General features: G+C 45.5%; 1 protein-coding gene and 1 long non-coding RNA gene across 3 annotated transcripts; both read right to left on the bottom strand.

Moving 5' to 3' along the window:
- Positions 1 to 4,633: 4,633 nt before the first annotated feature.
- On the bottom strand, positions 4,634 to 13,101 carry LOC113882911. 2 transcript variants are annotated; one of them, XR_003508481.1, is made up of 4 exons: positions 12,775 to 13,101; positions 10,421 to 10,482; positions 7,528 to 10,061; positions 4,634 to 5,046 (listed from the first exon to the last, which is right to left on the bottom strand). It is a non-coding gene; the product is annotated as an uncharacterized LOC113882911 (long non-coding RNA). The 2 variants fall into 2 exon arrangements; XR_003508480.1 differs by lacking the exons at positions 4,634 to 5,046; positions 7,528 to 10,061 and having other exon boundaries at positions 10,180 to 10,482.
- Positions 10,180 to 12,997, bottom strand: LRRC30 (leucine rich repeat containing 30). Its single transcript, XM_027526119.1, has one exon. It carries the CDS (start codon positions 12,768 to 12,770, stop codon positions 11,865 to 11,867), a length of 906 nt encoding a protein of 301 aa, XP_027381920.1. The 5' UTR covers positions 12,771 to 12,997; the 3' UTR covers positions 10,180 to 11,864.
- Positions 13,102 to 17,186: the final 4,085 nt, after the last annotated feature.

Raw genomic sequence — 17,186 nt, 5'->3', positions numbered from 1 at the left:
GAGGGATTGAGGGCAAGAGGAGAAGGGGACGACAGAGGATGAGATGGCTGGATGGCATCACTGACTCGATGGACGTGAGTCTGAGTGAACTCCGGGAGTTGGTGATGGACAGGGAGGGCTGGCGTGCTGCGATTCATGGGGTCACAAAGAGTCGGACATGACTGAGCGACTGATCTGGGGTATCATTTCCTGAGATGGAAAATGAGGAGAAGACATATCAAGAAATCAATGGACTGAACCATTTGCACATGAGTGAGCCCTCTGTTACTGACAGTGTTTGAGCATAAATGTTTTTTAAAGACATGTATGGGGCAGAAATTTAGACGAGATAGATTTTAAGATTTGTTTGTTCTAATTCTAGAGTTTGCAAGTATTGGATGGATGTCAGCCTGGTAATATTAAGAGAAAAAGCATAAATACTTGGCCATTTCCTGACCTATGGAAATGGGTACAAGTAAAGTTCTCTATTACCTTCAATACGAAAAACTGACACTTCTCTGAATTATAGCTCAATTGGTAAAGAATCTGCCTGCAATGCAGGAGACCCCAGTTCAATTCCTGGGTCAGGAAGATCCCCTGGAGAAGGGAAAGGCTACCCACTCCAGTATTCTGGCCTGGAGAATTCCATGGACTGTATAGTCCATGGGGTCACAAAGAGTCAGATATGACTGAGTGACTTTTCCTTTCTCTGAATTATACAATATTGTTACAGTATATGAAACATTGAGAGTTTTAAAGATTTGACATAGTACAGTGACATTATTAACAACACTTCAGTTTTGCAAAGAATTCTAAATAATGTCAATCTTCTAAGTTAAAAAAAATAAGAATTTTCCATCAACAGATCAATGGATTAAAAAGATGTCATAAGTACATACATACACACACAATAGAATATTAGCCATAAAAATGAATGAAATAATGCAATTTTCAGAACATGGATGGACCTAGAGATTACCATACTCAGTGATGTAAGCCAGACAAACACAGATATTACACGATATCACTTATATGTGGAAGCTAAAAAAGCAATACAAAGAAACTTACTTACGAAACAGAAACAAGCTCACAGACATAGAAAACAAGCATGGCAATCCAAGGGGAAAGGAGGGGAGGATAAATCAGGAGCTGGAGAATGACAGATACACACTATTGTGCATAAAATAAACGACAAGGGTTTACTATACAGCACAGAGAACCATGTTCCATTTCCAGTAATAACCTATGATGGAAAAGAATCTAAAAAAGAATTCACTTTGCTTACTCCTGAAACTAACACAATATTGTAAATCAACTATGGTTTACTAAAAGAAAAATCAGAAATTGTCATTTCAAAGGTGATTAATCCTGTGAATGCTGAATTGTGTTTCTGTTCCTTTCCTAAGGCTGTGTCATTTTAGCTGGTAAACAGAAATACTGATCATTCTTTCCTCAAATGAATGGTGAACTATGTCAGTTTTGAATTAGGTAAGGAATAGAGGAAAATATCCTCATTTACACTGAGCCTTCCTAAGTAGCAGAATTATAGGAACTTAGCTTAGAAATGACAGAGAAGGCACTGGTACCCCACTCCAGTACTCTTGCCTGGAAAATCCATGGATGGAGGAGACTGGTAGGCTGTAGTCCATGGAGTTGCAAAGAGTCGAACATGACTGAGCAGCTTCACTTTCACTTTTCACTTCCATGCATTGGAGAAGGAAATGGCAACCCACTCCAGTGTTCTTGCCTGGAGAATCCCAGGGATGGAGGAGCCTGATGGGCTGCCATCTATGGGGTCGCACAGAGTCAGACACAACTGAAGTGACTTAGCAGCAGCAGCAGCAGCAGCTTAGAAATGAACTTGTCCAACCCACATAGATATAGCTTTATATAATGTGTTACAGCCAGTAGAATTAGGGAAACTTCTCTTCCAAATATTATACATATCTTCTCAAATGTATTATTTTAAGTTCTTTCTTCTCTTCCCCTTTGTCTCTCGTTTTCCCAAAGCATAGATTTAAAGTAAGTTGTTAGCAAGTGTGTAGACAATCTTTAAACTGCAGTGGTACGTGGGCTGAACGGCAAGTATTGAATCAGAAATTATTCGTTACATTTCTATTCTCCTGAGGAGGAGGAACAGCAAGATGGAAAAAGGCCTGTCATCATCAAAACATATATGGGGAAAATAATTTCCCAGTGAGAAGATAAAATTCTGGGGCTGTCTCTGCAGCTGGAGCTTGGAGTGTGCAATCTGTTCAAAACCCTTGTGTCTGCAAGATGCAGAGCATCATGGGGTTTCTGGACCAATATGTGGGAAAAATAAGTGCACGAGCATGCCAGCAGGACTTTTTCTTGGTTTTTCAAAACTGTTCAGCATTTTGTTTTGTTTTCTTTCAAATAGCCTGTGCAGGAAAAAAAAAAAAAAAAAAACAGAAACAATAGATCATAGTCTGCATTGATCCCGGGAAGAGCATCCTTTTCTGTCTATGGCTTGTATAAAACCAGATCAGAATGTACGCGGCAGTTTCTCAGCTTCACGTGTAAGTGCACGAGTGCTTAGTCATGTCTGATTCTTTGCAGTCCCATGGACTGTAGCCCACCAAGCTCCTCCGTCCATGGGATTTCCTAGGAAAGAACACTGGAGTGGGTTCCTGCTCCAGGGAATCTTCCCAACCTGGAGATCGAACCTGCGTCTCCTGCTCTGCAGGTGGCTTCTTTATCACTGAGCCACCTGGGAAGCCCAGGCTTAAATAGGAGGGACACTAGTAATTCAGATCAAGAAAAGCAGCAGGATACACATTGCATCAGAGAGTAACAAAGAAGCCTTCTGGACTTCTTGCCTGTGGTCCCATTAGGTGAAGCAGGTGTGTACAATGCTCAGGTGGGAAATTGCTTTTGTCACATCTTGCATTCTAAAATGTTTTTATTAGAATGATAGAATTGGCGGAAAAATTTTCCTTTCCAAAGTTTGGAGAGGAAATCTAGCGCGAGTACTAATTTTGGTCCTCCTCATCCTTGATTTAAACAAACTCAATCGTGTTCCTTAAGTTCTGCTGCTAAGTCGCTTCAGTCGTGTCTGACTCTTTGTGACCCCATGGACTGTTGCCCGTGAAGCTCCTCTGTCCATTGGATTCTCCAGGCAAGAATACTGAAGTGGGTTGGCATGCCCTTCTCCATCCTTAAGTTCTAAACAAATTAAAACACGTGGAGAAGGAAAAAGGGAGAAGGCAGAGGAACTGAGGCTTTTCCAACTCTATTTCGGCGAATCTTGAGCAAAACCAATGTATATCTTTTCTTGACAACTGACTAAAATCACCTGGCAGTTAGGGCAGGGGGAGGGGAGGCTGTAATTTAGCAGAAAGAAGGCAAACGGGCATCAGTGTCCACTCAGAACTGGCCCTGCTATGCTCTGATTTCTGTGTGACTAGAGGAAGCCTCTCTTATGTTAACCAACACTTTCAAGGGTTTTCTCCTCTTTAACTCATTCTTTTTGGGGTCCCTAAGAGCACACTTAGGCTCAGTGATTTGCTAGAAGGACTCGTAAATTCAGAAAATCTGTCATACTCACTGTTATGACTTAACACAGGGAAAGGACACAAGTTAAAATCATCAAAGATAAAAGGAGCATATTCAGGCGTGGTTTCCCATTGTCATCTCCTGGTGGAGTAATCTGATGATTACTTAATTCTCCCAGCAATGATTTGTGACATGTACGCACTATTGCCAACCAGGGCGGCTCAGGTGAGCCTTGGTGTCCAGGGTTTGTTTTGGTTGGGAGTTTGTCTTGGAGGCATGGAGCTCCTCTGTGGCTGACCTTAGCACCTGGGTTCCCAGCCTCTCCAGAGGTTACACAGATATTGTGTTGCCCAAGACCCTACCATCAATCACAGTGTGAGTGCAGACTGTCTGGTATGACCCACAGCCCCAGGTAAACAAAGATGTCTTTATGAGGCAGGGTATTCCAAAGGCTTAGAGATTATTTCCCAGGAGTTTGTCAAAGGCCAGACCTTTCTTTGAAATGTACAGAGTTTCAACACCGCAGACCTGCTGAGTCAACTTTTTATTGCACGCGTCATGTGATTTTGTCAAATTCATCCTTGGCCTTTGCACAATAGATGATGACCATGAAGGACTCGACCTTGGTGGTAAAACAAAAGGCGGGGGGAACCTGCTCATCCTGATCAAAAAGGATTACATTGCCTCTTCAGCCACAGAAGTAAGTCAGCTAAAATGATGGTAGAGGATGAATCCCTGAGCCCTTGGCAAGTTCATTTACAAACTAAGGAGGTCAACTCAGTTTTCTATAACCAACATATTACATGGTCAGATGAACAGTTGAAGTTTTCTACAACAAGCATATTAGATTCATTTCTGGGAGAGTAAACAGATTTCTTGATTACCAACAACAGAAAAGTAATCATGATAACGAGAGGGTAACAGGTAGGAAAGCCAGAGGTCCCCAGGCGGAAGGAGGAAATAAACTGCTGTTGCAGACGTTTCTTCCTTCTCTGCACGAAATTAAAAGAGGCTTCTTTTAATTCTGTGTTGACGACACCTGGTTCTGCCTTGAGCTAACCGATGTGTTTTTCTTATGGAAATGTTTTTCTTCAGCGATGTTAATTAAACTATGTATTTGCTTTGGAAACTGCCTTTCTTCAAATTGGTTCTGCCTAAGACTAACTTTTTTTCTTTTCTCAAACCTTGGGCTGATAATGGCTCAACAAACCAGTACATTGTTTTATGGCTGAGGGATGATACATCCTATCTCAAAAATGCATATTGTGGGTGAGGGGCCTGGTGAAACTCCCTCAGCCTTGAGGTGTTTCTTTTATCTGATTAGAAGCTTGCTAACAGACATAAAATGCCTTGCAAAAAGCCAGCTGGCGGGCACTCTTTCTGTCCCCTTCTGATGTCTATGTCAGAAGCCTTCCCTATCTCTATTATACTTTAATAAAACTTTGCTACACAAAAGCTCCAAGTGGTCAAGCCTTGTCTCTGGCTCTGGATCAAGTTCTTCTCCTCCTGAGGCCACGAATCCCGGCGTAGCCCACGGCTCACAGCAGCAACCTTTCAATAATAAGAAAGCGTGAAAGAGTAAAACATAAAGAAGATGTTCATTCTTCTTGCTAGATTGTTTGCACTACTCCTATGATTTCCTGGATGAAAATATTCCTGAACTTGTACTCACATACCTTGGTGGAGAAGGATCATACCAGAACTGTATTTTCAATTTTCAAAGTACTTATGTATTTCAAGATTACTCAGAAATTCTTATCCAACACAACTGTAATTTGCCCTCCTACAATGAAGGGAAATAAAAAACCAAATTACAGTCATTAATTTCTAATTTCCACACTGTAGATATCATCCATTTGTGGTTTTGATTAAAACAGTGGAGGCAGAGACGTAATGTTATTAAGAATCAAAGAAACCAAAGGAAGAGCCGTTTTGCAGGTTTCTGTGTGTCTACTTTCAGGAGTTGCTTTGGAAAATTTATAGCCTAATTCAAGTTTGACTCACATGTGTATTTGGACAGGGATGCAGAGAAAGCATGACTCATTACAAATGTTCAGGTCAAGCTCTGAAACAGATTATGCTTTCTCTTCTATAAGACATTTCAGCTCTGTGTACCCAAATGATAATATTTCATCAAATCCAATTCTTTCTTCAAAAAATGGGAAACAGATAATTAAAAATTCCTTCTCTTCCAGAAACATGAGAAGCTTTAAATCTTTCATTCCCTCTGGACCTCCAAGCCAATAAAAAGAGATGGAACCCATACAATCTAGATATCTGCAGACTCCTGGATTCACGCTTCACAAAGCCTTAGCTCTTTTCATACTTTTGAAAGTCAACCAAAAGTAAATTATATTTTTTATGGTACTACAAGGAGATACTGATTTTGATCCATTGAGTCAATGTTTTTGGCTTTTATTGAGTAATTGCAATGACTCTAAGCTCAGGTAGCTATGCACTGGGACAGGAGACAAGGAGAAGATAAAGCAAAAAAAAAAAAAAAATATATATATGTATATATATATATATAGTCTGAATTTCAAAGCTAAGAAAAGCTTAAAGTGAGTTGACTTTAAAGTGAATTCAATCAAGGAAACTGGAACCTCAGTCTTACAACCCTATAGAAATGATTTTTGCTACCAGAATGAGAATGGAAATGAATTCTACCCTAGAGCTGACAGAAAGAAACGCAGACCAGCTAAACCTTGATTTTAGAGACATCTGTGTTGACCTTCTAACCTACAGAATTAAAAGATAATAAATAATAAAATAAGTGAATTCAGTTGCCTCACTTTGTAGAAAACTGAAGCCTGGACAGGAGACGTCACCTGTACAGACTTGTTCACTTTTTCATTACTCGTTGGATACGTTATGATTGAATCTCTTCCCTATGCTGGATGAGAAATCCAAGACAGCCAAGAGGACAAAGTCCAGTGGCTTTGCATTCCGGGGACCAGCAACATCCAGGAGCCTTGCCGCTGAGGCTGGAATACAGATTTGCCCCAGTGGCATGTCCTGGCTCCTCTGGGGAGCTCAAGTTACTCAAGGCTGAAGAATATGGGGGACTCTGATGCTCCAAGGGTGACTCTAGCTCATCCTATGGAAGCCAGGCATCCTGTAAATTTCATAATGTATATTTCCCTCAAGAGCATCCAGAATTAGTTTGACGCTTTCCGGAAAGACTCAAGTTCATGTTCATTTTCTGTCCTGTGCTGAAATAAGAAGAAAGTTTAAGCAGTGGGAAGCAAGATCTCTCCTTGCAAATAGATTCCTATGACACTACTAAAAAAAAAAATCTGCATAGCAAGCTTGATGCTAATAGCTTCCAGTTATGCTCGCCTAACGATGCCCAAGCTCTTACAAATTCATTATGAGCCCTCTCTGCTTCCCTTTTATTACTATGCTGTCCTTTTTTAAAATTAGTAATGCTTTGGATTCAACGTATAACTTAATGTGTACCTTCAAAGAACACTCATAAAAAGTTCTTTTCTCAACAAGGTCAAGATTGTTCCTATTACTATATATAATAGCTTTAATTTTCCTCTGAATTTTATTTCATTTTCTTACAATCTATGAAAAGTTGTATTTTGGTGTGCTTGGATTAATTATAATTACCTGATGGTATCAATACTTAGTTGCACATTTAATCTAGGCTGGGAATTTTGTGTGTCTCTGTTTCTCACATGGTGATGAAAATAAAATTCTTCAATGGGATAAGAAGATAGAGAACCCACGGATACCTAAGGAGGTATTGTTTAGGATGGAGTTGTTTAGTCGCTAAGTTGTGTCTGACTCTTTGCGACCCCATGGACTGCAGCCTACCAGGCTCCTCCATCCCCCACTACCTCCTGGAGTTTGCTTAAATTCGTGTCCATTGAGTTGGTGATGCTACCTAACCATCTCATCCTCTAGCATCTTCCTATTAGCTAAATCTAACAGCTTGAATGTTTGCTTTTTTGAAAAAGACCATTATTGAACTCGTCTTCTGTTTCTCTCATTTGTAACAGAATCTTAGAGACTGTCCAGACTCACCGTGGCTGATGTACATTACTGATGAGAAGCACCCCAGCGCAGCTTTGAGCCTCACCCCCATCATCTCAGGATGTTGACACTTGTATCGTCTTCCAGGGACCAAGCCCACAGGGCTTTCATCTTTCACTGTGTGTAACGCTTAGCCACCCACATGCATATTCAGTCTGTGCTTGGAGGCATAGGAAATGGCATTTTAAAATGCAGTAACCATTCCCACAAGAAAAGGGTTTAAAGTATCTGTACAGATAATGACAGCTTTCCCTCTCGATCTCTTTGCAGGAGTGCCTTGTTGTGAAGGACAGGTGCATCCCGTCTGTCTCTGGTTACTACAGAGAGGCAGTACATTGACTCAAGTCTGAGAACAGAGCACATTACTTCTATTAACCATTTACTAAGTCAACAAGTAACTAATGACGACACGCTTCTTTCTAATGTGCGGCAGTTTTATGCATTTAGTGATATTATTTCTCGAACAGATGTGTCTTTTCAAAGCCATCTTCCTTTCTTAGGAACAGAGGATTTCTTCTTAATTATGGGTTTGTAAGCTGCTTCAAAAGGTGTCTCTGAACACACTACTGAGATCACTTCTTACTGAGAGCTTGGTGACATGCAACCACCCCACTATCAGGATGTGAACAGTCAGCTCCCTACATCAAGCCCCCAATTAGCTTGCATTCTTTGGCTAAATGTACTCCACAGCCCTTGCCGTCAGCCTCAGGGCTTTGATTTCAGAAGTCTTAGAAATACCTGGGATTGATTCGAACGTGGCAGCATCAAAACTACAAAAGATAAGCAAGATGCATTTCACCGCCCGTCAGCAAACTGTAGGGTTTGACGGCAGACACCAAGCGCTGTATCAAATTCCCTCCACGTGGGTGTTTTGAATAACCAAGCACATTAACCAGGTTTGTGCTCAGCACTTCCCTTTATCAATAAAAAAGGAGCATTCACAAAGAATCAATATCTAAAGCCCATCGGGCAACTGCTATTACTTTCATGCAGTCCTCAATGCTGACTGTTCACAAAGAAAACCTTGCTTCTACACCTCTGAAAGGCACCGATGGAAGCTGCCAACCACACTGATACCACCCTTTCCTTAAGAAGTATAATAAGCTCTCGGGTCACCTTCAAAATATGGTTATGTTCTTTCCCTGGAGTAGAGTTACTGTGAAGTATCAAGTGACTGAAAAAGTGAGGAGAGGAAATAAAATGATTGCTCAGCAGGAAAAGGGTGAAGGTGGTGCCCCAGCCTGACTCTCGGCCCAGAGCAAGGTCATGGAAATTCAGCATGAGCCCAAGTGGGTCTTCGGCAGCAGACACCAGGGGACACGAGCGGGTGAGATCCTGGCACACACGGTGTTTGTGTGACAGCTGCCTGTATGGTCTCCAGCTCCAGCCACTGTCCTGCTCTGCAAAGAAAGCCTCACACTGCCATTTCCCTCTGAGTCATGAGGTCGAGTAAGAATTCCACTGATGTCTTTAAATAGTCTTGGCTCCAGCAAGTGAACTTGGGTGAGGTTACTGAGTGTGCCTTGTGTGTGCCCGGCAGGGATAAGCAGATCTCCGGTTGCTGCTGGGGGGCGGTGGAGGGGGGAATGTGGAGGGGACTTCAGCTGCCTCCCGTAACACTGCTGAGATCTGTTTGCAGTGGTTCAGCACAAGAACTCATGTACCCAGGGTGTTCATGGAACAACAGCATCTGATGATAATGGCAGGAATGGGCCTCTTTGACGGATGGGATATTGACTTTGGGGTCCAGTGAGGAATCCATTTGTCCTGTGAATAAGTTACATGGACACACCCCTCCTTGATCAGCGCTTAGAAGAAAATGGCAGCCCAGCACCCCCGCCACTAAAGCTGCCTAAGTCAGCACCTGAGAATGAGTCCCACAGCCCCCTGGGCTGTGCTCCCCTCCCCCATGCGGGGCGAAGAGGGTGGGGGAATTAGGGTGAGACGGCTGCCAAGAACCGGGGTTTGACTGATTCATCCCAGTTGTGTCCTTTGGTTCTGAAACTTGGGGCTCACCTGCGCCACACACCATCCAGTGTGCTCCCTTTGCTTTAATCTCTCCTTAGCCGGGATCACAACTTGCCACACTGTGGAAACCCACGTAGGTCTGCCTCTCTCAGCACACTTTGAGCTCCTTGGTAGAAGAAGCTGAGCCTTATTCCTCTCGAGGTGCCTGCCCAGGAAAGGTGCTAACAAATATGAACTTAACTGAATTAAACTAAGGGTAGTAAGAAATTAGATGATCCCGGCCACATCCCCCATTCCTGTCTTGCTATCGTCTGCTGTGTGCTATAGACAAATGTGCCAAGAAACCTGAGCTCTTGTGGGTCCACAGATCCAGATCTGTGGATTTGAAGGCATTGTACGTTCGCTGCCACGTTCATTCTAATTCTTGATCTCTGAACACACAGCGACATCTCAGGGGCTCTCGGCTGGGACGGTGACAGTGAGGCCCAGTGATTCTCGCGGCAGGAACTCTGCAATGGCTCGTCCTGATTCTGCGTTGAACTAGCAGACGTCTAACTCTTGGAATTGAAAACAAAGCAAATAATATTCTTACAGAGCCTTTTCTCCAAACAGCTTTGCATCACTCAACTCATTTGTAATTTGTAAAATTTTGAAATAAGTGAGATCTCCAAAGTGTTTTATTTCATTGATTTGTTTATTTTTGGCCACGCCCCTTGGCATGTGGGACCCTTGTCCCCGGTCAGGGATTGACCCTACACTGCCTGCATGGGAAGAGTGGAATCTTAATCACTGTACTACCAGGGAAGTGCCTCAGCTAATTTTTAAAGGACCACAGGTGAAAGCCAAGTAGCAAACATCATCCTCCTCTGAATATGAACGGGTAATGACTTTTGCGGGTGGGCTATTTATGCCTTACCTCCTCTTTCCTGTATTTTGAGCTTTTCCCCTGGTTGTTAGCTCACCTCCGAGAACGTAAATCTAGGAAGAGAGGAGGAGTGAAATTACAACAGGGGAATGTAACCATCGGCCAGTGTCTCTAGAAAAGCTTGAGGATGTGACTGGGCGCAAGAGAAGGACTGGAAAGAAGATGGACACTGAGTGTTGGCTCTGTTTGTGTTTAGTCTCTGAAAGCCAGCACGCTGCACCCCGTCACCCACCCCCAGACGTCAGCATGAGCGGCTGGACTGCTGCCCTACAGTCATTCTGGAGGCAAAGTTCCTGTGGCTTGTCTCCCCCGGGACTCAAGGGGAAGCTCTGCTGGATTTGGTCATTGCTGGAAGGGCTGGGCGCCAGCTTCTCTTTGGTCCCAAGGGATGCTGGATGGAGACAGAGGTGTGGGCATGTCTTGCTGGGGCTATGTGGCTGCAGGGTGCCAGCTTGGGGACTGAAACCAGATGGTCTCAGCCCCTCCTATATTATACCTGGCCCACAGTATGTACTTAGTAAACATTTCACTTTTGGTGAACATTGAATCATACCTGCTATCCTCTCTTCCAAAGGCTGAATCCCACAGCTCCCCAGAAGACTCAGAATTATTTTTCTTTGGGGAAAGAAAACCCAAGTCCTCTGAAGTGAAGTGAAGTTGCTCAGTCGTGTCCGACTCTTTGCAACCCCATGGAGTGTAGCCTACCAGGCTTCTCTGTCCATGGGATTTTCCAGGCAAGAGTACTGGAGTGGGTTGCCATTTCCTTCTCCAGGGGATCTTCCCGCCCCAGGGATCGAACCCAGGTCTCCCGCGTTGCAGGCAGACGCTTTACCCTCTGAGCCACCAGGGAAGCCTCTATCCACTGATATTCAGAAGGAGATGATATTATGCGGGTTTTTGGGAGAGGCCAGCAGGCTAAGACTCTTTGTGACCCCAAGGACTGTAGCCCATCAGGCTTCTCTGTCCATGGGATTCTTTAGGCAAGAATACTGGAGTGGGTTACCATGCCCTCCTCCATGGGATCTTCCCATTACCCAGGGATCGAACCCGCATCTCCTGCATTGCAGGTGGATTCTTTACTGGTGAGCCACCTAAGACGCCCATTTATAGGAGTATACTGCTGCTAAGTCACTTTAGTTGTGTCCGACTCTGTGCGACCCCATAGACGGCAGCCCACCAGGCTCCCCCTGTCCCTGGGATTCTCCAGGCAAGAACACTGGAGTGGGTTGCCATTTCCTTCTCCAATGCGTGAAAGTGAAGTCGCTCAGTCATTATAGGAGTACACAGAGCTAAAAAGCAAACACCTGCTTAGAAGGGACGTTCAGTACAACTTAGCACATAGTAACACAAGCCTTGACCCACAGCAACAGGAAGAGGAAAGGGTTTAGACTAGGGAAGTTCCTGCAGGAGTCTGTCAATGCCTCCAACGCCCACATCAGGTGTGTTTTCTGTCCTTCAGGTAACTGACGAGCATCTCCAGACCCCCCTCCAGCAGCTCGGGCAGAGGCTTGGATAAAGGGTTGCGGGAAATGTGCAGCCCTTTGTCCATGGGGTTCCAGGCGATCCTGGTCAGCCTGCAGAGCATGTAGAGCTCCGCAGGGAGCATCTGGATGTCATTGTTGTTCAGGTTGAGCAGCTCCAGGCTTGTGAGCAGGCAGAGCGAGCGTGGGAAGGTGTGGATGTGGTTGCCCTCAGCGATGAAGATCTGCAGGCCGGCCAGGCACTGGATGCTCTCCGCAATGTTCTCCAGGCGGTTGGAGCCCACGTGCAGGAAGTCCAGCTCCTTGAGCGAGAACACGCAGACGGGGATGTGGGCGAAGCGGTTGTGGCTGAGGTTCAGCTTGCGCAGCCGGGACAGGTCGGCGAGGCTGGTGGGCAGCTGGGACAGGCAGTTGTGCGACGCGCTCAGGACCTCCAAGCTTCGGCAGGCACCCAGCTCCGCTGGCAGCTCCGTCAGGCCATTCATGTGCACGAACAGGACTTTGAGGCTCTGCAGGAGGCTGACCTCCCCGGGTAGCGTCTTCAGGCGGTTCCCGCACAAGTTCAGGACCACCAGCCGCGTCAGCTTCCCCAGCTCGGGTGGGACCGCCCGGAGCTGGTTGTGGGACAGGTTGAGCTTCTGCATCTCTGACAGGCCCCACAGGAAGTCGGGCGCGTCCGTCATGCCCTTGGTGACCAGGCTGAAACTGACATGGCGCAGCCCCCGCTTCAGCAGGCAGCGCGGGTCCCTCCCAGGAAGCAGAGCATCGTCCCAGGAGGAGAACTTCTGCCTCCCCCGCAGGAGCCCCCGCCCCAGGGGCCCCTTGTCCTTGCGGCGGGCCCCAGACTGCCTGGCCCCCATGTACCTCCTTCCTCCAGCGTCTCTGTCGCCACAGATGGGGATGGAGTCCAGACCCCGCTGCTAAAGTCCAGCAGGGAGCCGATCTGGTGATGGGAGCCGTGGCCCGTGGTGCCGCAGGTGGAGTAGGACTGGGGGGGATGAGGGGGATGGGAATCCCAAATGCCCGGCTCTCGGGGTCCCTGGTGCTTGGTCCTTGGGGTCCCAGATGCCTGACTGTGGCTCCAAGAGCTGCGAGCACCCCCGACTGCTTTGAGGTGGCTTCTCTCAGAGAAGCAGGGCTGTAGTGACACACTTGTCCCCCAGGCTGCGGAACTGAACTGCTTGGTTCCCTCTGAACGCCACGGGGCAGCTGTCCCTGTCACTCTGCCTGCACTTTATTGGTCTGGTGTGAGCAAGCAGGTCACGGCGAGGCCGCCTCTGACTGTCCCCTCTCGGCTTCTCGGGGGTGTCACAGCTGAGCAGGGCGATTAACCAGCCCATCTCCAGAGAGAAACCAAGGGGGAATATTGAAGCCAGGGTGTCGGCAGGTCTCAGGCTCATCCCAACCCCAGAGCAGAGCTGGGCTGAATGCTGGTCGCAAAGCTATTATTATATGTTCTCACAGCCAGGAATTGGCAGAAGTGATACACACACACACACACACCCCGATTCAAATTGCTGTGAATCACGGATTGTGAAAACAAGTAGCAGAAGGAGTCTTGATGCCTGGAATCCTCCAGGCCAGGGTTTTACACGGTGCTGGACAGAGGTGATTTCTTGAGGAGAGGGTGAAGAAGGGTGCAGACTCCACTCCCATTTTCTCCCAGAGGAGCTCTGGGGTCACCTGTTTCACAAAGAACTCCTGGATCTGTTCAGGTGACTCCAAATATCAGGACAGCACTTGAGTGATGGCTTAGTAAGGAAAACACGGTGCCCATTGTCCTGGAAAGTGGTCTGAAGAGGCTCCCTGGTACACACCTCCTACTCTCTCCATCCCTCTCTCTCTCTCTCTCTCTCTCTCTCTCATTGAACAAGTTACCTTATTCCCCAAGCCACTAGAGTCAGCAGTTGGTGTCATAGACTGAACTGTGCCTGCCCTCCCACCAAGATTTCCAATGTTGGAGTCCTTCCAGTAACTCAGAATGTGACCGTGTTTGGAGATGGGGCCACGTTGAGGACACGGGGAGCAGATGGCCATCTGCAGGTCAAGGAGCGAGGCCTCAGGAGCAATCTACCTGTTCTCACCTTCTCTTAGATTTGCAGCCTCCGAAACTGTCAGAAAATACATTTCCCTGTTTAAGCCCCTCCATCTATGGGGAATTTTATAGCTGTACCGGCAAGCCCATCCAACTGGGGCACTGGCAGACACTGCATAGGTGAAAAATCCTAAAACTAAGTCGTGGTTCAGGGAAGACGAGATATTGAGGTTGATGACCCAGGTTCTGAGAAAGGGCTAACGGGCTGTGGGAGGCTGGCTTGGCCCGGAGGCCTGTGGCTTTCGCTGGCAGCAGTCCTGGTCGGGCAGTTCTCCTGGACAGTGATACTGGTCCTGTGATCGAGGTCTCAGAGCTGTCACCACCAAGCCTGGAGCTCGAGCTGGGCTCTGGCTGGGTGCCACCCCTGGGGAAGCTCAGATCCCTCCACGGAGGAGGAACAGCTGGACATGGAAGACAATGCCAGGCCATTCCTGCCCCACTTGGCCTCTGAGAGACATCTGGCCCCTTTTGCCTGACGAAGCCCCTGGCACTCCTGGACAAAGGTGGAAATCTTGAATGTTTTTTATAATGGGATTCTTGACTGTTGTAGCTGTTAATTGGAGAGAAAAAAGCACCATGGCTAAATCTGTACCCCAGGATTTAAAGCAGATCACACCTTATATACATACATTCTATGTGACGATAGAATTCTGCTGCTTCCATGAGTCTGAGAAATTATGCTAGGATATCTGAACTGTTGGGACCAGTAGAAGCTGGGATGGTTTGAGAAAGAGTCATGGCTTTCTTTGTGACAATTATCTCTCTATCTCTAATACACTCTTACCAATAAATAATTTTTGAGTACTTATCAATAGCAAATATTTATCAAACATCTATTTCTGCTTTATTGACTATGCCAAAACCTTTGACTGTGTGGATCACAATAAACTGTGGAAAATTCTGAAAGAGATGGGAATACCAGACCACCTGACCTGCCTCTTGAGAAATTTGTATGCAGGTCAGGAAGCAACAGTTAGAACTGGACATGGAACAACAGACTGGTTCCAAATAGGAAAAGGAGTTCGTCAAGGCTGTATATTGTCACCCTGCTTATTTAACTTATATGCAGAGTACATCATGAGAAACGCTGGACTGGAAGAAACACAAGCTGGAATCAAGATTGCCAGGAGAAATATCAATAACCTCATATATGCAGATGACACCACCCTTATGGCAGAAAGTGAAGAGGAACTCAAAAGCCTCTTGATGAAAGTGAAAGTGGAGAGTGAAAAAGTTGGCTTAAAGCTCAACATTCAGAAAACAAAGATCATGGCATCCGGTTCCACCGCTTCATGGGAAATAGATGGGGAAACAGTGGAAACAGTGTCAGACTTTATTTTTCTGGGCTCCAAAATTACTGCAGATGGTGACTGCAGCCATGAAATTAAAAGACGCTTACTCCTTGGAAGGAAAGTTATGACCAACCTAGATAGCATATTCAAAAGCAGAGACATTACTTTGCCAACAAAGGTTCGTCTAGTCAAGGCTATGGTTTTTCCTGTGGTCATGTACGGATGTGAGAGTTGGACTGTGAAGAAGGCTGAGCGCTGAAGAATTGATGCTTTTGAACTGTGGTGTTGGAGAAGACTCTTGAGAGTCCCTTGGACTGCAAGGAGATCCAACCAGTCCATTCTGAAGGAGATCAGCCCTGGGATTTCTTTGGAAGGAATGATGCTAAAGATGAAACTCCAGTACTTTGGCCACCTCATGTGAAGAGTTGATTCATTGGAAAAGACCCTGATGCTGGGAGGGATTGGGGGCAGGAGGAGAAGGGGACGACAGAGGATGAGATGGCTGGATGGCATCACTGACTCGATGGACGTGCGTCTCAGTGAACTCCGGGAGTTGGTGATGGACAGGGAGGCCTGGCGTGCTGCGATTCATGGGGTCACAAAGAGTCAGACATGACTGAGCGACTGATCTGATCTGATCAAATATTTACTATATGAACCCTAGACACTTTACGGAGAAGATGAATGTTAAAATTACCTCCATTTCACAGATGAGGAAATGAAGACAAGAGAGAGGTTAAGTTACTAATGCAAAATCAAGTCACTCTCCCAAGTTCAGTGTCTACTCAGTGGCAGAATCAGAATTCAAACCCAGGGAGTCCAACTCAACAGCCCTGATTGGAACCATAAGAAAGTGCTAGACTTAACCCTGTAGAGAGCTCGAATAACTACAGCTAGGATATGGCTTTCTGTTTTCAAGTTTCTATGGAGTGTGGCTAGAGGGACAATCGGTAAAGAAATGACTATGAAACGACACAATAGAAATAACTACACAATTAGGCATTAACCCTGCTTTCTCTGCCAACACAACCAGGAGAAGCCAGAGTTAAAATATTCCTGAAGGCTTTGGCATAACAAATTCAATCTCCCTCCCCAAATAGTTCAGTTCTTTACCAAGGTTCTCATCTATCAAGTGGACGAGCTGTGTGAATTGCTGACTGCTTCTTCTGAGTTCTTGAAATGTGGGTGCTGCCTCTTGTTAACCACAGTGGTCCAGTCAGAGCAGGTTCACGGAGGGGATGCTCACTGTCTCTGGGCTGTCCCCGTCTATGCCATGGAGACCCCCTTTCTACCCTACGAGTCAGATTCTTACTGTAAGTGAAACCATTGCAAGGAAGTGCAAGTGAGACTTAACCTCTTTCTGGTGAAAACAGGCAAAATCCAAGCAAGCTTTTATCTTGCTCGCATTGAGACTGGTCCCTGAGGAATAAACAGTAACTGCTGTGGGCTTTAGAGTTCACTGTGAAGCCCACACATCTGACTTTTGCTGAAAGAGACCTTTTGAAGCTGAGTGGATTTCAGTTTGGCATTAAGTCTCAGAGCACAGCCTTGTTGACAAGTTCTCAAAATTCCAGGGCATGGTAAGTAATGGGACTGTCTTTAAAACCTAAAAAAGGTATGTAATTATCAAAGTATAATTTATCATGCCCATCATGGTAACTACAGTTTTATAATACTCCAAGTGATTCTTGTTCAACATACATAAATCAACATTTCTTACTTTTTAAATTCCCAATAAAATAAAACTTAAATGAGCAGAGTATAAAATACTGGGTTATGAAAACATCCAGAACTACTCCTGAATTTACACTAATGGAGCATCTATTGAAAATAATTCGCTTTACACATCATGTCTGTTAATTTTTGATGGAAGAAATTTTCCTATTTCA

The sequence above is a fragment of the Bos indicus x Bos taurus genome, chromosome 24, assembly GCF_003369695.1.
Source record: "Bos indicus x Bos taurus breed Angus x Brahman F1 hybrid chromosome 24, Bos_hybrid_MaternalHap_v2.0, whole genome shotgun sequence".
Taxonomy (NCBI): domain Eukaryota; kingdom Metazoa; phylum Chordata; class Mammalia; order Artiodactyla; family Bovidae; genus Bos; species Bos indicus x Bos taurus.
The sequence above is the reverse complement of the archived record's forward strand: the minus strand, read 5'-3'. Positions and strand labels throughout refer to the sequence as shown.

What these genes read in the sequence shown, in the direction of transcription:
- LRRC30 (XM_027526119.1), bottom strand. Translation starts at nt 12,770, where the DNA reads ATGGGGGCCAGGCAGTCTGGGGCCCGCCGCAAGGACAAGGGGCCCCTG.